This window comes from Meles meles, chromosome 7 (assembly GCF_922984935.1).
Source record: "Meles meles chromosome 7, mMelMel3.1 paternal haplotype, whole genome shotgun sequence".
Taxonomy (NCBI): domain Eukaryota; kingdom Metazoa; phylum Chordata; class Mammalia; order Carnivora; family Mustelidae; genus Meles; species Meles meles.
In genome coordinates, this window is record NC_060072.1 from 55,915,477 (window position 1) to 55,942,841 (window position 27,365).

General features: G+C 36.9%; 1 protein-coding gene across 1 annotated transcript in view; it reads right to left on the reverse strand.

Annotated features, from left to right (window-relative positions):
* Positions 1 to 27,365, reverse strand: part of LRP6 (LDL receptor related protein 6) — a 175,962-nt gene that overhangs the window by 20,483 nt on the left and 128,114 nt on the right. The window contains exons 13-17 of the mRNA XM_046011596.1: positions 23,897 to 24,099; positions 21,165 to 21,376; positions 19,935 to 20,125; positions 13,012 to 13,221; positions 10,291 to 10,416 (exon numbers count right to left, since the gene is read on the reverse strand). Coding sequence (XP_045867552.1) covers positions 10,291 to 10,416; positions 13,012 to 13,221; positions 19,935 to 20,125; positions 21,165 to 21,376; positions 23,897 to 24,099 — 942 coding nt within the window. The remainder of the gene's footprint in view (positions 1 to 10,290; positions 10,417 to 13,011; positions 13,222 to 19,934; positions 20,126 to 21,164; positions 21,377 to 23,896; positions 24,100 to 27,365) is intronic.

The window sequence follows — 27,365 nt, forward strand, 5'->3', positions numbered from 1 at the left end:
GTAGAAACATTAGACTGAACAGAGACCTGGCAGGCCAGAAAAGACTGGCATGATATATTCAGAGTGCAAAATGAGGAAAAATATGCAACCAAGAATACTTTATCCAGCTAGGATGTCATTCAAAATAGAGATACAAAAAACTTCCAGGACAAACAGAAACTAAAGGAATTCATGATCACTAAACCACCTCTGCAAGAAACACTGAAAGGGATTCCGTAAGTGAAGAGAGAGCCCGAAAGGAACAGAGACAATGTAAAGAAATAGTGACTTTACAGATAATACAATGGCACTAAATTCATATTTTTCAATAGTTACTCTGAATGGTAAATGGGCTAAATGCCCCAATCAAAAGATACAGAGTATCAGTTTGGAAAAAAAGCAAGACCACTGATATGCTGTCTGCAAGAGACTCATTTTAGGCCCAAAGACATCTCCAGATTTAAACTCAGAGGACAGAAAACCATTTATCATGCTAATGGACATCAAAAGAAAGCTGGGTGGCAATCCTTACATCAGACAAATTAGATTTTAAACCAGAAATGGTAATGAGAGATGATGAGGGACACTATATCATAACTAAAGGGTCTATCCAACAAGAAGATATAACAATTGTAAATATTTATGCCCCTAACAGGGGAGCAGCCAATTAAATAAATCAACTGATAAAATTAAAGAAACACATTGATAATAATACAATAATAGTAGGGGACATCAACACCCCATTTTACTGCAACGGACAGATTATCTAAGTAGAAGATCAACAAGGAAACAAGGGCTCTGAATGACACACTGGACTAGATGGACTTCACAGATATATTCAGAACATTCCATCTCAAAGCAAACGAATACACATTCTTCTCAGGTGCACATGGAACATTCGTCAGAAGAGATCATGTACTGGGTCACAAATCAGGTCTCAACTGGTACCAAAAGACTGGGATCATTCCCTGCATATTTTCGGACAATGATGTTTTGAAACTTGAACTCCATCACAAGAGGAAAGTTGGAAAGAACTCAAATATAGGGAGGCTAAAGAGCATCCTACTAAAGAATGAATGGGTCAACCAGGAAATTAAAGAAGAATTTTAAAAATGCATGGAAACAAATGAAAATGAAAACATAACTGTTCAAAACCTTTGGGACACAGCAAAGGTGTTCCTAAGAGGGAAATATATAGCATTGTAACTTTACTCAAGAAAGGTCTCAAATACACAACATAACCTCACACCTAAAGGACTGGAGAAAGAACAGTAAGTATGTCTAAACCCAGCAGGAGAAGAGAAATAATAAAGCTTAGAGCAGAAATCAATCAAATAGAAACCAAAAGAACAGTAAAAAAAGATCAATGAAACTAGAAGTTGATTCTTTGAAAGACTTAATAACATTGATAAACCCCTGGCCAGACTTATCACAAAGAAAAGAGAAGGGACCCAAATAAAGAAAATCATGAATGCAAGAGGAGAGATCATGACCAACATTGAAGAAATACAAACAATTTTAAGAACATATTATGAGTAATTATATGCCAACAAATTGGCAATCTGGAAGAAACAGATGCATTCCTAGAGATGTACAAACTACCAATACTGAAACAGGAAGAAAAAGAAAATCTGAACAGATACATAACCAGCAAGGAAATTGAAGCAGCAATCAAAATCTCTAAAAAAAAAAAAAAAAAACAAATAAAAAACAAACGAAGAATCCAGGGCCAGATGGCTTCCCAGGGGAATTCTACCAAACATTTCAAGAAGAATTAATACTTATTCTTCTGAAACTGTTTCAAAAAATAGAAATGGAAGGAAAGCTTTCAAACTCGTTCTATAATGGCAGCATTGCCTTGATCCTTAAGCCAGACAAAGACCCCACCAAAAGGGAGAGTTACAGACCAATATCTCTGATGAACATGGACACAAAAATTCTCACCAAGACACCAGGTGAGGATTCAACAGTGCATTAAAAGGATTATTCACCATGACCAAGTGGGATTTATTCCTGGGCTGCAAGGGTGGTTCAACATCCACAAATCAAGCAATGTGATGATTATGTTAATAAAAGACAAAAACCATATGATTTTTTAAATAGATACAGAAAAAGCATCTGACAAAGTACAGCATCCTTTTTTAATTGAAACTCTTCACAGTGTAGGAACAGAGGGAACATACCTCAATATTACAAAAGCCCACAGTGAGTATCATTCTCAATGGGGAAAAGTAAGAGCTTTTCCCCTTAGGTCAGGAGCAAGGCAGGGAAGTCCACTATCACCATTGTTGTTCGACCTAGTACTGGAAGTGCTAGCCTCAGCAATCAGACAACAAAAATAAATAAAAGGCATTTGAATTGGCAAAGAAGAAGTCAACCCCTCATTCTCCCCAGATGACATGATATTCTATGTGGAAAACCCAAGACTCTACCCCAGAATTATTAAAACTCATAAAAGAATTCAGCGAAGTGGCATGATATAAAATCAATGCACAGAAACCAGCTGCATTTCTCTATACTAACAATGAGACAGAGGAAAGAAAAATTAAGGACTTGATCCCATTTACAACTTCTCCCCAAACCATAAGATACCTAGGAATAAGTCTAACCAAAGAGGCAAAGGATCTATACTCAAAAAACTATAGAATGCTCATGAAAGAAATTGAGCAAGACACAAAGAAATGGAAAAATGTTCCATCCTCATGAATTGTAGAACAAATATTGTTAAAATGTCTGTGCTAGCCACAGCCATCTACATATTCAATACAATCCCTAACAAAATACCATCAGAGCTGGAAAAAATAATCCTAAAATTTGGAAGGAACCAGAAAAGACCCTGAATGGACAAAGAAAAGTTGAAAAAGAAAACCAAAGTAGATGGCATCACAATTCCAGACTTAAAGCTCTATTACAAGGTTGTAATCATCAAGACAGTGTGGTACTGGCACAAACAGAAATGCAAAGATCAATGTAACAGAATACAGAACCCAGAAATGCACCCTCAACTCAATGGTCAACTAACGTTTGACAATGCAGGAAAGAATATCCCATGGAAAAAAGATGGTCTCTTCAACAAATGGTGTTCAGAAAATTGGACAGCCACATGCAGAATGAAACTGGACCATTTCCTTATTCCTTACACAAAAATAGACTCAAAATGAGGAAAGACCTAAATATGAGACAGGAATCCATCAACATCCTAGAGGAGAAGACAGATAACAACCTCTGTGACCTGAACTGCAGCAAATTCTTGCTAGACTTATCCCAAAGGCAAGGGAAACAAAGGCAAAAATGAACTACTGGGACTTCATCAAGATAAAAAGCTTTTGCACAACAACAGAAAGAGTTCATAAAACCAAAAGACAACCAACAGAATGGGAGAAGATATTTGCAGATGTCTTATCAAATAAAGGCCTAGTATCCAAAATATTTAAAGAACTTATCAAATTCAATACCCAATGAACAAATAATCCAATCAAGAAATGGGCAGAAGACATAAACAGACATTTTTTCACAGACATACAAACTGCCAACATGAAAAAGTGCTCAACATCACTCAGCATCAGGGAAATATACAAATGAAAATCACAATGAGACACCACCTCACACCAGCCAGAATGCCTAAAATGAACAAGTCAGGAAATGACAGATGTTGTGGCTAGGATGCAGAGAAAGGGGAACCTTTTTAAACTGTTGATGGGAATGCAAGCTGGTGCAGTCACTCTGAAAAGCAATATGGAGGTTCCTCAGAAAGTTGAAATAGAGCTACTCTATGACCCAACAATTGCACTACTGGGTATTTACCCCAAAGATACAAATGTAGGGATCCAAAGGCACACATGCACCCCAATGTTTATAGCAGCAATGTCCACAATAGCCAAGCTGTGGAAAGAGCCCATACGTCCAGTGACAGATGAATAAAGAAGATGTGGTATATATACATACTATGGAATACTACTCAGCTGTCAAAAAAATGAAATCTTGGGGCGCCTGGGTGGCTCATTGGGTTAAGCTGCTGCCTTCGGCTCAGGTCACGATCTCAGGGTCCTGGGATCGAGCCCCGCATCGGGCTCTCTGCTCAGCAAGGAGCCTGTTTCCCTCTCTCTCTCTCTGCCTGCCTCTCTGTCTACTTGTGATCTCTCTCTCTCTGTCAAATAAATAAATAAAAAATAAAATCTTAAAAAAAAAAAATGAAATCTTGTCATGTGCAATGATGTAGACTGAACTGAAGGGTATTATGCTAAGTGAAATAAGTCCATCAGAGAAAGACAATATCAAATGATGTCACTCATATGTGGAATTTAAGAAACAAAACAGAGGATCATATGAGAATAAAGGGAAAAAATAAAATGAGATGAAATTGAAGAGGGAGACAAACCATAAGAGACTCCTAATCACAGGAAACAACCTGAGGGTTCCTGGAAGGGAGGGAGTAGGAGAATGGAGTAACTGGGAGCTGGACATTAAGGAGGGCAAGTGATGTAATGAGCACTGGGTGTTATACAAGACTGATGGATCACTGACCTCTACCACTGAAACTAATAATACATTATATGCTAATTAATTGAATTTAAATAAAAAATGAATTAGTGAGCCTGTTACTTCAAGGAAAACAATGGCAAACATCACTGTACTTTTGCAACATATTATAACACTGGAGCTTTCAATCAGAAATTATAATTTTGGAAAACCTGTATCCAACACTGCAAGCCTGACAGATTCCCCCTACTTAAAAAAGTTTTTTCTAATGAGATTGGTGGTGATATAAACATGTGATTTTTTATATTGTTTAAAATCTGAAGATCTGGAATTTCTGATTGGAATTCTAGTATTTCCAAATGACCATGGTGTAAAGTTACAAAATCATGCCTGGGTAAAATATCCTTCAGAGCACAAAACAGATCAATGGATTTTAATATGAGATTATAAAAAATTAATATGGTTTCAAATTCGATACAGCAACTTAACCTACAGAAAACTACCACTTGCAATATCTAGTACAGAATTCAAGATATATGCAATATTATTTGAAAAGACTATTACTATAGCTCTCTGTTCACCAACTACACTTCTGTATGAGGCTAAATTTCCTTATGTATTTCAACCCAAATCACATATTATAACAGACTGAATGCAGAAACAGACATGAGAATCCTGCCACCGCTGAAGAGATTTACAGAATTTACACTAAAATTATTTTGCTTCAGAAAATATAGCCAACTTTAACAGGTTTAACTTGAGAACATGTAAGGGTTTATTATTATTTTTAATTTTTTAATGTTCTTGGTTTTAATTTCAACCACTAAATATAGGTAAACATAACCTATGCAAACAAAAGGTGTTTGGGGTCCTCAATAATTTTTTAAAATGTAAAAGTTGCTGAGGTCACTCTGAGAATTCCCATTCAAGCCCAATTTCCTTCTGCAAATGAGGATACTGAGGCTCAGAGAGGCTAAGTGACTGCCCAAGCTCACAGAGCTTCCTATAAACAAGTGATAATTAAAAAATAAAAGATAGGACCAGAAGGGCAGTCTCCTAAGTTTTAGCCCACTGCCGTTATTATTATAGCACAGCCGTGCTGACTTCATTTAAAAACCTGTTAGTAGGGGCGCCTGTGTGGCTCAGTGGGTTAAAGCCTCTGCCTTCGGCTCAGGTCATGATCTCAGAGTCCTGGGATCGAGACCCACATCGGGCTCTCCGCTCAGAAGGGAGCCTGCTTCCCCCTCTCTCTCTGCCTGCCTCTCTGCCTGCTTGTGATCTCTGTCAAATAAATAAAAATTTAAAAAAAAAAAAAAAAAAAGAAACCTGTTAGTAAATTTACTAGATAACCTAACTTTATTAACCTGACTATGGATCGGAAAACCTTTTATCATTTTTTAAAAGATTTTATTTACTTGTTTGAGAGAGAGAGTGGGAGAGAGGAGAGAGAATCTGAAGCAGACTCCACACTGAGCAGAGTCTGAAGTGGGGCTCAATCTCACAACTGCAAGACCGTGACCTGAGCAGAAACCAAGAGTTGGATGCTTAACCAAATGAAGCACCCAGGTGCCCCAAACCTTTTATTTTTAAAATGGAGAATACTGCAAATCACAGGTGAACAGTTTGCATGGGGTATTTGAGATAGTATTTAGAGAGGGAATTTGAGCCCATTACGTATTCAGCATTATAAGAGATCATGTGGAGATAAAAATAGGTAAAATATATGGTCCATATTTTTTTTTTTTTTAAGATTTTATTTATTTATTTGACAGAGAGAGATACAAGTAGGCAGAGAGGCAGGCAGAGAGAGTGAGAGGGAAGCAGGCTCCCTGCCGAGCAGAGAGCCCGATGCGGGACTCGATCCCAGGACCCCGAGATCATGACCTGAGCCGAAGGCAGCGGCTTAAACCACTGAGCCACCCGGCGCCCTATGGTCCATATTTTTAAAGAACTTTTAATTTGATTGGGGCTAGGAAGAGACTCGTTAATATAACACAAAACATCACTCTGACTTGCATATTGGGCAAACTGTGGTAAACAGTGCTACAATTCAGAGACATAGGAGAACAATAATGGCTAGTGAAAGTTTAAAGATCATGAGGAGGGGCGCCTGGGTGGTTCAGTGGGTTGGGTCTCTGCCTTCGGCTCGGGTCATGATCTCAGGGTCCTGGGATCAAGCCCCGCATCGGGCTCTCTGCTCAGCAGGGAACCTGCTTCCTCCTCTCTCTCTGCCTACTTGTGATCTCTGTCAAATAAATAAATAAAATCTTAAAAAAAAAAAAAAAAAAGATCATGAGTAGATGCTCCTTGATAAATATAACTAAGATTTAGGATGGCATGAAAAAAGGAAAAAAAAAAAAAACAAAAAACTCTGGAATACCACAAGTAAGTCCACTGAGGTAAAGCAAAACAGGACATGCAACAGTAATCATCAAACTCTAAATAGCCAAACAAAAATAAAGTGAGATACAAAAGGCAATGGATAGGTAAGACAGGCTCAAATGAAAACACATCCTGAAGGTCAGGCAGATGAATTAAGATTCTGTATTTCATTTGCCTCCACAGTAAAAACAACATTAAATTACAAAAACAAAACAAAAAACAAAAAAAAAACCTTTTAAAAAAAAAGATTTTATGTATTTATTTGACAGAGACAGAGAGAGGATGAGCACAACTAGGGGGAGCAGCAGGCAGAGGGAAAAGCAGGGAAACCAACCCTGGGATTATGACCTTAGCCAAAGGTAGATGTTTAACTGGTTGACTGAGTCACCCAGGTGCCCTCCCCACCCCCCAAAAATCTTTTTTTAGAAAAGGTTTTATTTCATTTCTTAAATATTTTATTTATTTACTTGACAGACAGAGAGCACAAGTACAGCAGGGGAACTGGCAGAGGGAGAGGGAAAAGCAGACTCCCTGTTAAGCAGGGAGCCTGATGCAGGACTCGATCACAGGACCCTGGGATCATGACCTGGGCTGAAGGCAGACACTTAACCTACTGAGCCAGACCTGAGCTGAAGGCAGATGCTTAACCTACTGAGCTACACAGGTGCCCCCCAAAGATTTTTTATAATCTCCATATCCAACGTGGGGCTCCAACTCACCAACCCCACGATCAAGAGTCACACACTCCACCAACTTAGCCAGCCAGCCACCACAACAAAAAAAATCTTATACACAAACACTGACTGCAGTTTTATTATTTTTTTAATTAAAAAAAATTTTTTTTTAAGATTTATTTGAGAGTGAGCAAGAGAGCACAAGCCAGCGGGAGAGGTAGAGGGAGAAGCAGACTCCCCACTGAGCAGGGAGCCTGATGTGGTGGGGCTCCATCTAGAATCCCGAGATCATGACCCGAGCCAAAGGCAAACCCTCAAACTGACTGAGCCACCTAGGCGCCCCTGCAGTTTTATTCTTCAGAACCAAAAAACAAAACAATTAAAATGTCCCTCAACAGAATAAACTGTGGTATATTTTTACAATGAAACACTACTCAGTAATAAAAAGAAACAAATTACTGATACACTCCTCTATATGGCTAAATCTCAAAATCTTAAGTAATAGAATCAGACACAAAAAGAATACATATGGGGCACCTGGGTGGCTCAATGGGTTGAAGCCGTCGCCTTCAGCTCAGGTCATGATCCCAGAGTCCTGGGATTGAGCCCTGCATTGGGCTCTCTGCTCAGCAGGGAGCCTGCTTCCCTAACCACCCCCCCCATACCCCCCCACCCCACCTGCCTCTCTGCCTACTTGTAATCTGTCAAATAAATAAAATCTTAAAAAAAATAACATATGCCATGATTCCTACATAAAGTTCAAGAACAGGAAAAGCTCAATTATGGGGATAAAAATCAGAATAGTGGTTACTTCTAGAAAAGAAGTGGCTATGGAAGGATACCAGGGTTCTTTTTTTTTAATGACAACACTGTATATCCTGGTTTGAGTGTTGGTAACACATTTACTAAAAGGCTCCATTATTTTAATACATATATTTTTAAAAAAATTTAATACATGCATTTAAAATACTCACTAAATGTGAAGAAAAAAGGCAAAGGTCTTTTAAAAGACATTTTCTTTTTTTTTTTATAATTCTTTTTAATTTTTTTTTTAAAAGATTTTATTTATTTATTTGACAGAGAGAGAGATCACAAGTAGGCAGAGAGGGAGGCAGAGAGAGAGAGGGAAGCAGGCTCCCTGCTGAGCAGAGAGCCTGATGCGGGACTCGATCCCAGGACCCTGAGATCATGACCTGAGCCGAAGGCAGCGGCTTAACCCACTGAGCCACCCAGGAGCCCTCTAAAGACATTTTCTAAGTGGAAGATGATATCCTTGACTCAGTTTTATCTATGTTACCATTACATAAAGGTAATTTTTCTAAGATTTGCCTTATTACAGTAACAACCTAGGACCTTGATATGGAAATACTTGCTAATTTTTTTTTATTGTGGTAAAATATATGTGACAAAGTTTACTAATTTTTTAAAAGATTTTATTTATTTAATTGACAGAAAGAGAGCACAGGCAGGGGGAGCAGTAGGGAGAGGGAGAGAGAGAAGCAGCCTCCCCGTGGAGCAGAGAGCCCAATGTAGGACTCAACTTCCATGACCTGAGCTGAAGGCAGCTGACTGTGCCACCCAGGGGCCCCAACCTTTACTATTTTAACCACTTTCAAGTATACAGTTCAGTGGCACTAAGTACATTCATATTATTGTGCAACACTTGCTATTTTGTGGAAAGACACATCAAGTACCAGAGCTTAATGTTTACCATGCATATAGTTGCTCTCCCCAACTAAACTAAATGCTCTATCTCAAAGATCTTCAAATCTCCTACAGTCCAAGCAGAGTGCCTCACAGCTGCTACGCAATACATTATTTACTTTTTTATAAAAGTAAAGTTAGAATAAAATATTCTTATAATACCATCTTATTAACAATTCTATATTTTGAATGTATAAACCAATCTTTGTTCACAGACGTATGTACTTTATGCAGTTGTCATCATAGAGAAACATGTAAAAAAATTTTTTTTCTACTTAAGCCAAATTTGGCTATATTTTTTACATGAGTTTATGGTCATAATGTTTAACAGCTATATAAACTCAGTTATTTTACTTCCTTTTCCTATCATTAGAAATTAAATGGCTTTCAATCTGTAAACTGCCACTGTAGAGAACAGTCTTTTCCCTTCAATTGAATTAACTTAGAATTATTGCCAAGAGGAGAATTTCTGAATTAAAGGAGTGAATATTATTATGTTATTTGATGCTACCACACTATGCTTTAACAAAGGAATGTACCAATTTGTTATGCTCTCATGAGTGATTGAACCAGTTTCACTACCATATCATATTATTAGAGTGATATTAAAAAAAAATTTTTTTTTGGCTAGGTAAATAAGTAAAAACAATAGGGAACTACCTATAGATGTGAATAAAAGAATGTTCTTTTCACTGGATATATCCCAGCAATGATACATAAACTTTGTAGAATCTAGAATTCAGTAGATGGAGATTATAGGAGTAGAATTAGTTCATTTTTTTACTCTCTGGGGTGAAAAAAGCTACTTTATTATTAGGAAATACATTTATTCACAAGATTAATTTCCCCCCAAATAAGGGCACTTCCAACTTAGTCCCAAGATTAGGTTATGTGCTACCCATCATGATGGATCGATTCACTCTCAAAGTAACCCAAAAGGCTAGAATAGTACAGATGAATGGAATATAAGTGACTAATCAAGTTAGGAGAAAGAGAAACTTCATTGCCAAATCACAGAATGCTAGATTAAGTCACAGAACAGGTTACCTGCACAAGAAAATAACATATTTACCTCCGCATGATAGCTCATCTTGAAGCAGAACCAAGTGCATGGGACAAGAGCACCTTGTAGTACCATCTCCTTTTACAAGACAAATATGTGAACAGCCACCGTTATCCTGAGCACAAGGGTGCTGTCCTGAAAAAGAAAAGAAAAAAGAAGAAAGAAAAGGAAGGGAGGGAAGAAGGAAGGAAAGAAAGGGCTGCTAAGTCAAAATTAATTATTTATGAATTACCAAGAACACCAAATTTAAAATTACCTTGGACTTCAATTTTACTAACAATAGAATATTGTGTATCCTTACACAATTCCAAGAAAAGGAGGACAATTTAATAATACAAAATATTTATATCTAACCACTGTCTTTAAATATTTATATATATAAAAAACTGATTATTGAAACTAAAAACATTACTAGGGAGAATGCAGAAACCTGGACATTATTCTACTTAAAAAACAAAAACTCTTCCAAAGATTTTTAACTCAGTAATTCTACCATTCTAACAGGTAATTTTATTCAAAAACTGTAGCTTAATGAAATACAGAAATAATGAAATATTGAAAATTAAGAGTTGTTATGTTAGAAGAAAAAACTTAAGTTCACATGGATTGCAACCACTCAGAGACAATCAAAATTATTTGCTTAGTCAATCGCAAAAGGTAACTTGCAATGTTACAAATGTTTAATTTCCTTAAATTGAGGCTAAATTAAATAAATACAAACTTGGGAAATTTTTCAAAGTCTGTTTTACAAATTAGACTTAATGAAGTTGCTTTGAATTTTCTACTTAGCCTGTGTTACAAGCAACTTGATATCTGTCATCAGAATAGCAGCATCTACTGTAGCCTCCCATTTATTATCTGTGTTCTCAATAACACCTCAGTCCTGCTTCAGTGTGCATTGATGAGACTGAGGGAGGCAGCTATCTGAAACTGAACAGAAGTGTTATACTACACAGATGTCCCAAAACAGAAATCAGTTCATACTGCACTAAAATACACAACCTACAAAGTACAACCTTTTAATTCCATGACACTTTTTTTTTTTTTTAAGATTTTATTTATTTGAGAGAGAGCAAAAGAGAGAGAGATCACAGAGGGAAAGTGAGAAACAGACTAGTTGCTGAGTGGAGAGCCCAATACAGGGCTCGATCCCAGAACTCTGAGATCATGACCCAAGCTGAAGGCAGATGCTTAACGAACTGAGCTACCCAGGCACTTCTACCCAGGCACCTCCCCCCGGTCATGACACTTCTGATAAACAAAAATCTCGTTCTCTTTAATGTTATTAGGAATTTGAAAAAATGTTTTTCCAAATATAAAACCATATTTAAGTGTCTAATTATTAAAAAAAAAAAAAAAAAAGACATTCCCCCTAAAATTCTGAAAACCTCCAAGGAGATTTTCTGCAATAAAATATTCATTTGTCAAGTGAATAAATAGCTTAGAAATTAAGGCCTTATTTCTATTAAATACTTAGCTTGAGTCACATGTCATAAATTAGAATGACAACAATTCTAACTCTAATTCTCAAATGTCTCTAACTTCTAAAAGCTCATCAACAGTGACAACAAAATGAAGACTTGAACAAGCAATGGTGTTCTCATTCCACTATTCTTTCATACTCCAGTCTGATTTGAAAGCATCAGGTTGAGAAGTTAAGGAGTTCAATAGTTCTCTCTTTAGTATTTCATTTAACATTAGCATTCCCGGGACAATCACATAAAACCCATAGTAGTAACTGCTTTGAGAAGTCTTTTGATATTAATAAGAAATTAAAGCAAGATGATTAGCCATATTCAAAAGCTTTCAGGAAAATTTATGAGTACTTTTCTAAGATGAGAATACAACTGAGAAATTTATCTAGAAGAAAACAAAGTATCTGTTAAGCAGTCTTCTCTAAGTTCACTTCAAAAACTTCTGAACACACTAATTTTTGTTTTTGCTTAATAAGGTTATTCCAAGATAACTATATTATTATATAATTTTTGCTCTTGTTCAAACTATGGGGGCAACGGGGAACAAAAGAAATATATACTTTATATGTATAAATAAATACATACTTTATATGTATTATTATATATTATATTGTATATATAATATTATATTTTTATATATTATTTATATGTATATATAAATAAATACATACTTTGTATCTATTATTATTCTTAAAGGGGTTCAAGGTAAAAAAAGCATCACAGTCTCTCTCTCTCTCTCTACATATATAAAACATAAAAATATATATAAATATATATAATATATATTATATATATAAATATCTGAGGAAATTTTTGAAAATGAGCCAAACCATTCCTTTCCCCCACTCCCGTTTTATGGGGAAAAGGTGTTTAATTTGAAAAAGCTCCCAGGTGAGTTCGATGTAAGGCTTTAAAAACACAGTTTAAAAAATGGCAAGATTAAAAGTGCACGAAAATCTTTAAAGAAAAAGGTAAGAAGGAATGCCTGGGTGGCTCAGTTAACCGTCTGCCTTTGGCTCAGGTCATGATCTCAGGGTCCTGGTACTGAGTCCCTCAGCGGGGAGTCTGCTTCTCCCTCTGCCCCTTCCTTGCTCCTGCTCCTGCTCTCTCTCAAATAAGTAAAATCTTATAAATAAATAAATAAATAAGTAAAGTTTTAAAAAGGTAAGAAGACAGACAGGAACATCTTAATTTTGTCTTAATTTCTTACAATAAACATGATTCCTGCAATTATCAGTCTGCCATCAGCACTTACTATATTCCTGAAGGTTCAGCTCTTTCACTGCATGAATGTCACTAAGCTGGGCAATTCGTGCCTGGACTTTGGTTCTACCCTCTCGGCCTGTCATGTCAATTTTTTCAATCATTTGCTGCTGCTTATCAATCCAATACAGCCAGTTTTCAAACACAGTCAGTCCCACAGGCTGCAAGATATTGGAGTCTTCTAATACTATCCGGTTGGCACCTTGGAAAAGAGAACATTCAACAGAAATGATTCATGTGGGTCAAATCACACATTCAGCAACTACTGTTCAAATACCAGTTAGATTCCGAAAGTACTGAAACAGAATATATAAGGTGTCTACCACAAAAATTAAAACCCATTCTGAAAAGATATATACATACCACAGAACAGACTAGACATTTAAGTACAAACAAAAGCAAGTAAGTGCCCAATACATAGTAAATACTCTAGTTCACAGAAACATAGAAAAGACAGAGTGGTTTTCAAAATTTTTTTTAAAGGCAGAGTCCACTTTTCAAATTACATTTTATGAAAAGCCTTAACATATAAATCAGATAAAAACAGATTTCTTTGGATAAAGCAGTGGTGGTGAGCCCAGAGCTCTGAGCTCTTGGCCTCCTCTACTTGCTGAGTACGTCTGAGGCCTCTGTGAAGAACCACTCCACCCTCACGCCATCTGGCCACTCAGAACACAGAAAAAATGACTGATTCAAAGATTACCTGGTTCAAACCACACCACAAAGTAAGAATTCTTTCTACAACATCCCAGACATGATATGTTAAATCTTTTTTTAAATTTTATTTTATTTATTTATTTGACAGAGAGAGAGATCACAAGTAGGCAGAGAGAGAGGGGGAAGCAGGCTCCCCGCTAAGCAGAGAGCCCGATGTGGGGCTCGATCCCAAGACCCTGAGATCATGACCTGAGCCGAAGGCAGCGGCTTAATCCACTGAGCCACCCAGGCGCCCTGGGATGTTAAATCTTAACAGGCAACCGTTCTACTGTTTAACTATATGAAAGATCTTTTATACAGTGTGTTGAAATCTGTGCCCCACTCTCTCCATCCCCACAGTTTCTCCCTCATTCAAAAAGAAAAAAATATAGTCATTCCCCCTCCTCCCCATAATAGTCCTTCAAATATCTATAGAACATTTTCATGCTTCCTAAGTAATGAGAATTTAATCAAAGAAGGGCATTAGTTTGTATTTTAGAAATATCAGGGAAAGTTCTAGGAAAGAGGCAAGCATAAAGCTAAGTTTGATAAAGGGAGAAAAAGGGGGAGATACTCCAGATGAGAAGTCACTGCCTAAGTCAACATTCAGATCAAGGGTGGGTTAAACACAAATTTTCTTAGGCTCCTAAAAATTGTAGTAAAAAGTTAAGGTAAAACCCCATAAGGACAAACAGGAAAGCAGAGCACAAAATGATACAAAATTCAGAAGCTGGAGCAGACCAGGGACATAGTAGCCCATAGAAAATTAAAAGCCTGCAGTTCGTGAAGCCAGCAACAAAATCAAGTAGCTCAGGAACTAGGAGCACCAGGTACAAAACAAAATCCAGCAATATATAAAAAGGAAAATGTATTATGCCAAGTTTGATTTGTTCTAGCAAATTAGGAACAGAAGGGAACCTCCTTAATCTGATAAAAATGTCATCTACAGAAAAACCTTAGTAGATAATACCTAATCACGAAGTACTGAATGCTTTCCCCCAAATTAAGAAAAAACAAAAATAAAACAAAACCAAAAAACCCAAGATTCTATTATTCTATTCAACATTGTATTGGAGGTCCTAGCCAGAACAATAACGCAATGAGGAAAAAGAAACTTTCATTAATTTGTAGATAAATGATTCTATGATGTTCAAATCTTAAAGAAACCACAGATAACTGAATTTAGCAAGGTTCCTGGGAATGAGCTCATAATAAAAGAGTGAGGGGGGAAAAAAGTAACTATTTTTTATTCCTGCCACAGTCAGAAAGTGAAATATTAAATATTTAGAACATTCTTTACCACTACCATTCAAAAGCCTCAAATACCAAGGAATAACTCTAATGAAAAATGGGAAAGATCTCTACATAGAAAACTATAAAACACTGAGGGAAATTCAAGTTCTAAATAAATGGAGTAAAACTCCATTTAAGTAAAATTCTGGAGTCAACAATGAAAAGACATGTTCATTTATTCAATTAAAATACCATTGTTGATACCATGTTCATGATCTGGAAGACTAATATTATAAAAAATAGTAATTCTCCATAATTGACCTATAAATTCAAAGCAAACCCAGTCAAAATTCTACTAGGTTTGGAATTTTTTGGTGGAAACTCAGAGGCAGATTCTAGAATGTAAATGGAAATACAAAGTGTCAACAAATAGCTATCTTGAAGAAATATTAAAGATGAACACTGCCAGATAAATTTGTTCTAACATTATAAACAATTAAGACAATAAAATATCACATAAGACAAAGTGACCGAAGGAACATTAGATTCCAAAAAGAAACTCAAACAAAGTCACTTCATTTATAACAAAGATGATGTTGTTAGAGAACAGTGGAGAAAGAATTATCTTCTCAAAAACTGATGTTAAATCAAATAGTAATATGGGAAAAAAAATTTTTTTAACCCCTACCTCACAACATACACACAAAAAAGTTCTAAATGGATCATAGATCTCAATGAGAAAAGTTAAACAAGTTTTAGGGGGAAAAAAAAAACCCACAACAGATTATCTTTGTGACTTTGCAGTAGGCAGAGATTTCTTAAACAGAACATAAAAGATACTAATCTTAAAGGGAAAAATTAGTAAACTGTACTGCACTAAAATTAAGAATTTTTTTCATCTAAAGATACCACTGGGAGAATGAAAAGGTAAATCACAAACTGGAAGAAGATTTATGCAATATCTATCCTTCTTTACAGAGGAAAGTGTAAAGGTATACTAAAAATTATCAAACAAGACTAAAAAAATGGAGGGATATGTCACAGTCATGAATGAAAGACTGAATTACTTAAACATGCCAATTCTCCTTCAATATATATGTAGCTTGATAATGGATTAACAGTCTGATAAAGAATTTTTAAAAATCAGTAGTAAAAAAATGGGCAATATAGTAATTCATGGAAGAAATAAGAATGACTAATAAATTAATATCAAACAGGGAAATGCAAATTTTATTAATGAGATATACTTTTTAAACTATTGGACTAGTAAAAATTTTTAAGTCTAACAATATCAAATACAAGAGGGACAACTCATATACTTCTGGTGGGGGGTTTTAAATTGATATAATCACTGAATAGCAATCTGCTCAACGTGAATGTATACATAGCACATTACAGAGCAATACTACTACAAGGTTTAGGCCACAGAGAAATGTTCAAATAACTGCATAAGAATACTCATTGAAACACTTCTTTTAATGCCAAAATGCTGGGAATAGCAGTTTAGATAGAATAAAATGTAGAATGATTCGTACAATGAAGTACTATTTAGTGATGAAAATAAATGAATAGAATTGTAGATCAACAGTGATTATCTTAAAACTATATCTGAAAAATGCAAACTACAAAGGGATACATGGCAATATTAAGTTTAAAAAGTGAAAAAAAAAGTTTGAATACATATGTATGTAGGCATGGTAAAAAACAGACATAGAGAACAAAATATGTATGGCCATGAAAAATATCAAAAGTTACCTCAAGGAAAAGAGGAAGGAGATAAGAATTGGGAAGGGATACGTAAGGGTTTCAAAATTCTAATGTTTCATCTCAAGTAAGAGAAGGAGGAAGGGAAGCAAATATGGCCCCAAACTCTAGATTTAACAAAGTTGGATGGCAGGAACTTTGTAATTTTTGTATGGTGGAACCATTTCATAATTAAGGGTGGAAAAAAAATGCATTAAAAAAAAATGGAAGTTTGGGGCACCTGGGTGGCTCAGGGGGTTTAAGCCTCTGCCTTCAGCTCAGGTCATGATTCCAGGGTCCTGGGATCAAGGCTCTCATTGGGCTCTCTGCTCAGCAGAGAGCCTGCTTCCCAACCCCCCCACCCCCGCCCTGCCTATTTGTGATCTCTCTCTCTCTCTGTCAAATAAATAAATAAAATCTAAAAAAAAAAGGGGGGGGAGTTAAAGTGTTACTAAGTGTTACTAATGACAGTGTTTTGGATTTTTTCTTCTTTTTCTCTTCTAAGCTGTTTTGAATGGACATTGCTTTTAAAAACGAAAAATAAACATCATAAATGAAAAGAGAGGGAAGGAAAGAAAGGGGTAAAAAACCCCACCCTCAAGACTAAAAAGAGTTAAAACACTGACATAAATAACTATTATCCAAATTAGAGGTGACATAAGAGATACAAGTGATCACATGAGGGAAAGAATATACGGTGTGAGGTATGTGTACAGACATGCATAAATGTGTGTATGACCACAATCAGAAAAGGTATAATGGAAGGAGGCACCTGAACCTGAAAAGATAGAGTATTTTCTAGTTTTTAAAAAAATAACAAATGTATTCAAACATAAAAATTCAAATGATACAGAAATAAATACTCTTAACACATTAGTATGCTAGCCTTCCAGACCTTTCTCAAGGTATATCTGCTTGCCTATTCCTCAAGGAACATACAAACATATACACTCATATGTTTCTTTCTTCTTTTTATTAACATATAATGTATTATTAGCCGCAGGGGTACAGGTCTGTGAATCGCCAGGTTACACACTTCATAGCACATACCTTCCCCAATGTCCATAACCCCACCACCCTCTCCCTACCCCGCTCATGAAGATATTTGCAAACAACATATCAGATAAAGGGCTAGTATCCAAAATCTATAAAGAACTTATCAAACTCAATACCCAAAGAACAAATAATCCAGTCAAGAAATGGGCAGTAGACATGAACAGACATTTCTGCAAAGAAGACATCCAGATGGCCAACAGACACATGAAAAAGTGCTCCATATCACTCAGCATCAGGGAAATACAAATCAAAGCCACAATGGGATACCACCTCACGCCAGTCAGAATAGCTAAAATTACCAAGTCAGGAAATAACAGATGCTGGTGAGGATGCAGAGAAAGGGGAACCCTCCTACACTATTGGTGGGAATGCAAGCTGGTGCAACCACTCTGGAAAACAGCATAGAGTTTCCTCAAAAAGTTGAAAACAGAGCTACCCTATGACCCAGCAATTGCACTACTGGGTATTTACCCTAAAGATACAAATGTAGTGATCTGAAGGGGCATATGCACCCGAATGTTTATAGCAGCAATGTCCACAATAGCCAAACTATGGAAAGAACCTAGATGTCCATCAACAGATGAATGGACAAAGAAGATGTGGTGTGTATGTATATATGACGGACTACTATGCAGCCATCAAAAAAATGAAATCTTGCCATTTGCAACGACATGGATGGAACTAGAGGGTATTATGCTTAGTGAAATAAGTCAATCAGAGAAAGACTCATATGTTTTTTAATAGTATCTATACCTATTGGTATGAGTGTATTCATACATATGTGTATACACAGTATAAATATTTTTAGAGGGCAAGCTGTCATCAAATAGTGTGTGTGTGCAGACATATATAAAGTTAATTTAAATTTTAAACAAAACTTCGGGCACCTGGGTGGCTCCATCGGTTAAGCATCTGTCTTTGGCTCAGGTCATGATCCCAGGGCCCTGCGATGGAGGCCCACGTCATCCTGCTCAGGGGAAGTCTGCTTCTACCTCTCCCTCTGCTACTCGCCCTGCTCCTTCTCTCTCACTCACTCACTCCCTCTCCCAAATAAAATCTTTAATAAATAAATAATTTTTAAACAAAACGATCTTAATAAACATTGTTATGCAACTTAGTTATTAAAAATTATCCTCCTCTGTCAGTACACAGAAATCTACCTCATATTTTGGAAAATGACTGCACTATTCTATACACTAGATATACCAGAATGTTTCTCTGCAACAGACTATTATAAATAATGCTCACAGGGACCCTTGTACAAATGGCGATTTCTGTAAAAAAAAAAAAAAAGAAAGAAAGAAAAAGAAAAAAAAAAAGGCAGCTATACACAGGGGAAATTCACTGGCAAATTGCCCTCCAAAAAGATCTTACCAATTCCATTTATACCAAAGTGCATGAGAGCATGCCATTTTCTACCATTCTGACCAATGTTGGGTGTAATCAACTTTAACATATTTTTGCCATTCTGATAGACATAAATAATGTATTATTTTAATTTCATTTACCTGATCACTAGTGAGGCCACATAGAGTTATTTGGACATCAGAAATTGGGGGGAGGTGAAGTAACTATGATTTAGACAGAGGTGTTAAGACAATAAGAAAGTAAAAGTACATGTGAAGAACCAAAAAAATGATTTCATTTGGTTACAACACCAGCAATGGTAAGATTATCTGAGTTTGACGATGGGTTTGTGAAAGGCGAATACCAACTTAAGTATACAACTAGACTTTTTCTTCAGGTTATGAGACTATCCTGAAATTTTTTTTAGTAGCAGTGACATGATTGGAAGCCATGCTTCAGAAAATTTAGGAACAGTGTATAAACTTTCAAGGGGGGAAAATCAGCAGGGAAGAGATTTCATTGGCTAGACCCTAGGCCAGAGAAGATAAGAACATAAACTAGAACATAAGAATTAGGAAGGGAGAAGTGATGCATTAGAAATGTATTATTTACAGAGCTCAAATCAAGAAAATTAGGAAATTATTAGATAACAGAGGAACTAATCATGTTGACAGTTGAAGAAAAAGTACTATCCAACCAACATGATGCTAACTACCCTTTAGTAGATAGAACTGTAAAGAAATGTGCATAAAATTAATACAATGGAAGAAAAATACATGTTCTATTAACAAATCATCTCAATAACTCAAATTTAAAAAAGGAAAAACATTTCTTGGGTACCTGAGAGATCACTGCTTTCAATTCGCCGGAGATCTGAATCTGCCCAAAAGAGCTTGCCCAATCTGCTATCAAGGGCTAATGCAACTGGTTTACTTAAGCCACTGAAAAAGAGGACCTCCCGTTCTGTTCCATCCAAAGCAGCCCGTTCAATTTTGGGAGACCTTTCCTGAAGATTGGTAAAATACATATACCTGAAGAGAGAAGGAAACAGTAAGTTCAGCAAAGAAACCATACAAAATGAGAACATTCTTAAGATAAAAGGAGAATATTTTAAAATCTTATTTTTAAAAGTTTTAAAATATGTATTTTAAGGCCATGGGATACTTCAATTACTTTCAATAATAGTAACACAGGGTACATAGAAGTTCTTAGGGAGCTAATTTTCACGGATTAAAATGTAGTGATAGAGGTGCCTGGTTTGTTTAGTGGGTGATAACTCCTGACCCCATGGTTTTGAGTTCAAGCCCCACGTTGGATGTAAAGATTTCTTAAAAATAAAATGAAGTGATAGACACAGGCATACTTATGCTTTTGGAATATTACAATATATAAATAAAATAGGAGAAATAAAAGAAGAGTTATCCAGGAAGACCTGAACACCAAATTTTAAATTCTTTCTCCAATTAGTCTATTTCATAACTAAAACTAAGTCACACATGAATTATTTCTCATATTTAACTTCTAGAGCTCATCTCTTTCCTCTCTTCTGAAATAAGCTAGTTCCCCTGATGAATTCCTTATTCATTCAGGTGCAAATGAGTCCAAATGTAAAGCTCTGTATTGAATGAAGAAAATGTATTAGTTCTTGTCATAAAGGAACCTCAAGTCTAGTAGAAAATACAACCTGAAAAACAACTGAGTGTAAGGTAGAGGACTAAGAATAACTAGAGAGGCACAGATAGAGGGCTGGATACTTGGGAGAGGGGAAAATCACACCTGGCTGGGGTCAGGTAGATCAAGGAAAACTTCGTACAGGATGCTGAGGTTCCAATCATCCTGAAGGTACGGTTAGAAATTAGAACTATAGCAACAGTGACTAAGGAAAGAAATTCTAGGCAGTAAAATCACAGAAAGCAAGGATATAAGAAAATGCAGGGGCAGGTGTATGGAGAATATTGAGTTTTTCACTGGAGCACAGAATACTGAACAGTAAAGAACACATGAGCTGAAAAGGAAGGCTGATAAGGGTCTCAGATGCCAAGATATCTGAATGCAACTTCAGTAACATACCCCTTCTCCGGGTTCACCACAATGGCTCGAGGTCTGTCTTGCTCGCCTTTTAGTACCACTCCAATTGATCTCCCATCTAATCTTGTTACATTAATGACATTGGTGGCCTCACAAGTCCAGTAAATGTAGCGGCTATAAATATCAATGCTGAGGTCATAGGGTTGTATTTCTAGGTTCTGATTTGGAACTGAGCTCACAACCACAGTAAAGCCCTGGGGAAAAAAAAACACATACACACAGAAAATTAGACTCAAAGCCAAAGAGCCCTGAGGTGATCACTCACAATGCTTACACATATGTGGTTACAAACTTGAGAAGGAATGCTCAAGTCTCACCAGACATTCCTTACTAATACATTTTTTTATGGGTAATGTGCCTCCTTATTACCATGCATTTCAAATGTTCCCTTTGGTTATTATGATCTGGGGCAGAGGAGAGAGCTGAGGACACATTAATTGCTCTAGGGACCTGACATTGCATTGATTAGAATGAGGAGGTGGCAGCTATCTCAGCTAGAACTACTCTTCAGAAATACCACTAAAGTAGTGGTTCCTAACTTAAGGCATTTGGCATGGTATGGAGACATTTTGGACTGCTACACCTATGGAGGTGTAACTGGCATCTAGTGGATAGAGGTCAGGGTTGCTGCTAAACGGTTTACAATGTACAGGTTATCCCTCCACAACAAAGATTTATACAGCCTAAAAAATGTCAACAGTGCTGAAGGGGAGAAACTGCTTACAGAGACAAAGCAATTAGGGCCACAAACCACACCTACCAGTCATGTCTTTCTCCAGTCCTCAAACCACCGAAAAAAAAATTTTTTGACAAAGTAGTTAGAGCAGTTAAGTTCAAATAAGTTTGTTCTACCCAAATAAGTGATATTTCCTTCACTTGGCAACTCTGAGCTAACATATTCCTTAATGAAGCTATCTCATTTATCTTCTGTCCTCATCTGTATAATAACAGCTATAATGTAATTTCTATCTACCACTTATCAGCCTGTTAGCCCTGGCCTATACAGTATAAGGTGCATCTGTAATACACCCCAATAACTGTACCCCCTCAACGACCCCTCAACAGCCCCTAAATACATTATCTCCTTGCTATCTTTTTCTGAAATAGTAAGACATATCAAAAACTAGTAATCCAAATACTGGTACGCTGAAAAAAATAAATAAATTAAAAAAAAATTAGTAATCCAATTTCCCCAGTTTGATAAACTCAAAATCCAACATCACTGCTATAAGGAAGACAAATAATTATTTATGGTACTCCCAGTTTAAAACTGCTTAGCCACAGAAAGTCATGTAGTATGGATAACAGCATGCAAACTGTGACTGGTGTGTAAGCATAGACAAGATTTGTTAATAGTATTTTCATTCCCATCCCACAGTCACCAAATAACAGTCCCTCCATATCATTAGGTTAATGATAACATATCCTAGATGTTTTTAATTTTACTGATAAGTTTCCTATCCTCTGAACCTTTTAAATATAGTTAATAGAACTGTTATTTACTGAGTCCCTACCTACTATGTAACAGATAGTGGGCTCTGAGCTTTGCATAGTTTTCAGCTAAAAAGTTCATAAAAGGGGTTCCTGGGTAGCTCAGTCGGTTAAGCAGCCTACTCTTGCTTTCAGTTCAGGTCATGATCCAAGGGCCCTGGGATCAAACCCCATGGCCAGTTTCATACTCAGCAGGGAGTCTGCTTGAGGATTCTCTCTCTCAAATAAATAAATAAATCTTAAAAAAAGAAGTTCATAAGAATCCTAGTGAGTGACAGAGCTGAGATCAAAATCAAGGTCTATTTGATTTAAAAGCTTCTAACATTCCATGTAAATGGAACCATAATGGAAAAAGCTACAAAAACAGGTATGAGTGGCAGCGACAAAGTCATTCCCAACACATGAGCATAAATTTTCCTTGTATAATTTTTTAAAATTATTTATTTATTTATTTGACAGAGAGAGAGGGAGGAGAAAGAGCATGAGAGGGGAGAAGGTCAGGGGGAGAAGGTCAGAGGGAAAAGCAGACTCCCCGCAGAGTTGGGAGGTCAATGTGGGATTCAATCACAGGACTCTGGGATCATGACCTGAGCCAGAGGAAGCTGACTAACCAACTGAGCCACCCAGGCACCCTCCTTGTACAATTTTTTTTTTTAATTTGTTTATTTACAGCATAACAGTGTTCATTGTTTTGGCATCACACCCAGTGCTCCATGCAGGACGTGCCCTCACTATTACCCACCACCTGGTTCCTCAACCTCCCACCCCCCCGCCCCTTCAAAACCCTCTGGTTGTTTTTCAGAGTCCATAGTCTCTCATGGTTCATCTCCCCTTCCAGTTTCCCTCAACTCTCTCTCCTCTCCATCTCCCCATGTCCTCCATGTTATTTGTTATGCTCCACAAATAAGTGAGACCATATGATACTTGACTCTCTCTGCTTGACTTATTTCGCTCAGCATAATCTCTTCCAGTCCCGTCCATGTTCCTTGTACAATTTTTAATCCAATGGAATCATCAATTGTTTATTCAAAGATCATTAGGAGGAAAAAAAGCTACTAGGTCCAGAATTTGAGTTTCCCTCTCTCTCTCTCTTCCTCCCTTTCCCTCTCTCTCACAGACACACACACATTCTCTTTCTCTCTCAAGAATTAAGTAAAACAGGATGGTTGGTTACTCCAACTATCAGGAAAAAGAAAAAGATTTTGAACTGAACCCTGAATTACCTGGCTGCCATCTTCTTGTGCTTTTCGGATCATGTTTTGTCGTGAGTCAATCCAATAGAGTTGCTTGTCCAGTGGGTCATAGTCTATGGCCCGGACATTGCGAAGGCTGTGGATAGGAAGGATGATGTCAGGGCTCTGCTGCTCATCAATCACCATGCGGTTGATAGCACTCTTTTGACTGAAGAGCAGGAAAGTAGTTGGAGCTTAAAGAAGGACAAGAGCAAATTTGAAACACAATTACTCTCTAAGTCTTGTATCACCCAAGTGTTGGATATAACTTATTGCCTGTATTTCATACAAAACAAACACAGATGCTGAGGAAGAAAGGCTGAGAACAAAACCCTTTGGAATGTTCCCAGAAACTCTCCTCAAGGTGACACTAACAGCACTATGCTACCAAACCAGTTATGACTTTACTCAGTGACACATCACTAGCCTATTTTGTTCCATCTTGTCCACAGTGGTATAAAAGGAGACTCAATTTTTTTTTTTTTTAAAGATTTTATTTATTTACTTGACAGACAGAGATCACAAGTAGGCAGAGAGGCAGGCAGAGAGAGAGGAAGGGAAGCAGGCTCCCTGCTGAGCAGAGAGCCCGATGTGGGCCTCGATCCCAGGACCCTGGGATCATGACCTGAGCTGAAAGCAGAGGCTTTAACCCACTGAGCCACCCAGGCGCCCAGGAGACTCAATTTCAAGAAGCATGTGATAATGATATCAAAATTCTTGTCCACCAAATGAATATTCCCACCCTTCCATAATCTATTCTTGTGGGTGGCAGGAACCATAGCCTCCGTAGGTCAAAGCAAAAGCTTCACGACTGGTTTTAGTCTCAGCTGTCTTACTATCTAGTCACTTGATTGTAAGTAAGTCACTGAACCTCTTTAGGTCAAAGTTTGTTCAACTCTAAAATAAGGTTATAATGATCTAATCCTGCTCATTAAGTTGCTCTAAGAATTTTACAACATATATAAAGATATTTTAAAAATTGTAATGCATTATGTCAATTATACCTCAATGAAAAATTATATAAATGTAGAGTAAAATAACTATTGCTCATTATTATTGAGCAGTAGCAGTAATAAAGTTGGTATTAACAGAAATTAAACAAACCCTCATGGACTGCAGACACAGGTTTGATTTTTGCATTGTGTATATATGATAACTGTAAGGAGAGAGAGCCAGTAAAAATCTCTCTCTCCTCCCCTTTCCTTCCTTCCTTCTCATTTTCTCTCACACATACACACAGACACACACAGAACTAGCAAAAACAAATGCATTAAACTCATTAGCTCTGATCCTCATTAAAAAAACCTTGTATTTATATTTTCACTAAAAAATATTCTGCTCTGGGGGTGCCTGGGTGGCTCAGTGGTTTAAGTCTCTGCCTTCGGCTCAGGTCATGATCCCAGGGTCCTGGGATCAAGTCCCGCATCGGGCTCTCTGCTCAGCAGGGAGCCTGCTTCCTTCTCTCTCTCTCTCTCTTTCTCTCTCTCTCTGTCTGCCTCTCTGCCTACTTGTGATCTCTCTCTGTCAAATAAATAAATAAAATCTTTAAAAAAAAATATTCTGCTCTGATGCTAAGATGATATCCTAAAATTATGAAATGGGGAAATGCAACACAGACTAAACTTCCCTTTCCTGGGGAGTAAGCCACTGATTACTATGTAATTATCTTTAATGCAGGCAAATATCTAGAAGACAACAGCACTTGACAGTGCTACCAACAACTTCAAAGTCTACTAGCATTTTGAACATCTTCATTAAAACATATATAAAAATTCCATAATTATACTCTATTCTCTTGGTATCCAGTCATCACCTGAATCCAGTAGAATTTTGTCCTTCTCATGGATACAAACATAAATGGCCAATCCAGAACTCCTTGCTTTATTTCTTCCTAAGCCCCATTCTTCACAACTCCATTATGTGTCCTTCCCTGGTTTACTTTACATTTATACCCAAATGTACGTTGGCTTCAATCCCAAAGAAACTCATTGGTATTCATAAAGAAACTTGATATTCACAAAACTGAAATACTTTTTTTTTTTTTTTTTTTAAGTGAAGCATCATTGACACACAATGTTACATTCACAACATAGAAATCCTGCTTTATGTAAGTACCTCACTGGCTAAAAGCCCATACCCAGCTTGGAAGATCAGAAAATATTCCAATGATTCCAGTGGAACCCTTCATTATCTAGAGTTGACTCCATCACATATTGACTTAACAACTTTTAGCAGTTTTCGTAGAACCCAGGCCTTAAGTAGTAAGAATACATGTCACAACAGAGTAGCTATCTTTTTTTTTTTAAAGAATTATTTTTTTTGGCAGTATTACTTTCTTGTAAATCAAGAAAAAAGGAGGAGAGGTTCTAAACAGTAAGTTTCTAACAGAATAATCACCACTTACACTAAGATATACAATGAAGCTTAGACTCCAGAGTTTTAGTTGCCAACTTCTCCTGCCTGGAAAACAATTAATCAAATATATATATTTGGCTTCTACTGTTTTACTAGGTTTTTTGGTTTTTTGGGGGTTTGAGTCAAGTTTTAACTTTCAATTAGATTCCATAGTTTGGTGTTCTAGAAATATAGAATATGGCTCCAAATAAATGCTTGTTTTTTTTGTTTTTTAAGATTTTATTTATTTGACAGAGAGCGTGCATAAGTAGAGGGAGCAGCAGGCAGAGGGAGAGGGAAAAGCAGGCTCCTCGCTGAGTGTGTGGCCCGATGCAGGGCTCGATCCCAGAACGCTGGGATCATGACCCGAGCCAAGGGCAGATGGTTAACAGACTGAGCCACCCAGGTCCCCTAAATGCTTGTTTCAAGAAGTCTGTGGACGGCATTAACAGCTACAATTAGTTGGCTCAGTATTTCTAAGAGGAAGCTAATGTTCTGACTTATTTCAATGAAGACTTGATTTAGTCATTTAGTGTTTAAAGTAAAAAAGAATATGCAATTTTATAAACCTAAATCCATCTTAATTTATGTAACCTCTAACCCAATTAACTTCTGCAAAATGGTACTTTAAAAATTGTCCTCCAGGCTGAGTCTTGTATTCCCACAGTGAAGACAGCTACGCAAGTTGGAAGATGAGGTGTTACATAGGAAGGAGGTTTTCAGCTCTCTTCTGAAGGTACAACTGTTCACCTGCAGCTTAAAAGGAGGCGACGCTCTTGTGTAAGACCTTCATAAACTACAAGGCCAAGTCCATTGCATCTGATGGGCCATCTGTGCACTATGTCAAGGGCACTGAGTATGGACCAATATCCAGGCCACATGTCATTAACCAAACCGTGCACCTTTGCCCAAAGGAAACACCTTTCCCTAATTTGCACAAAAGTGGCATAGAGACCTGCCACATTGGTAATGAACAAGGGATTCCACAATTTGGCTTTCTGTTTCCTCTGTGACTTAATCTCTTTACTCACTGGCCTCCTAGGTGTTCCTCTGATACTCCATTCTC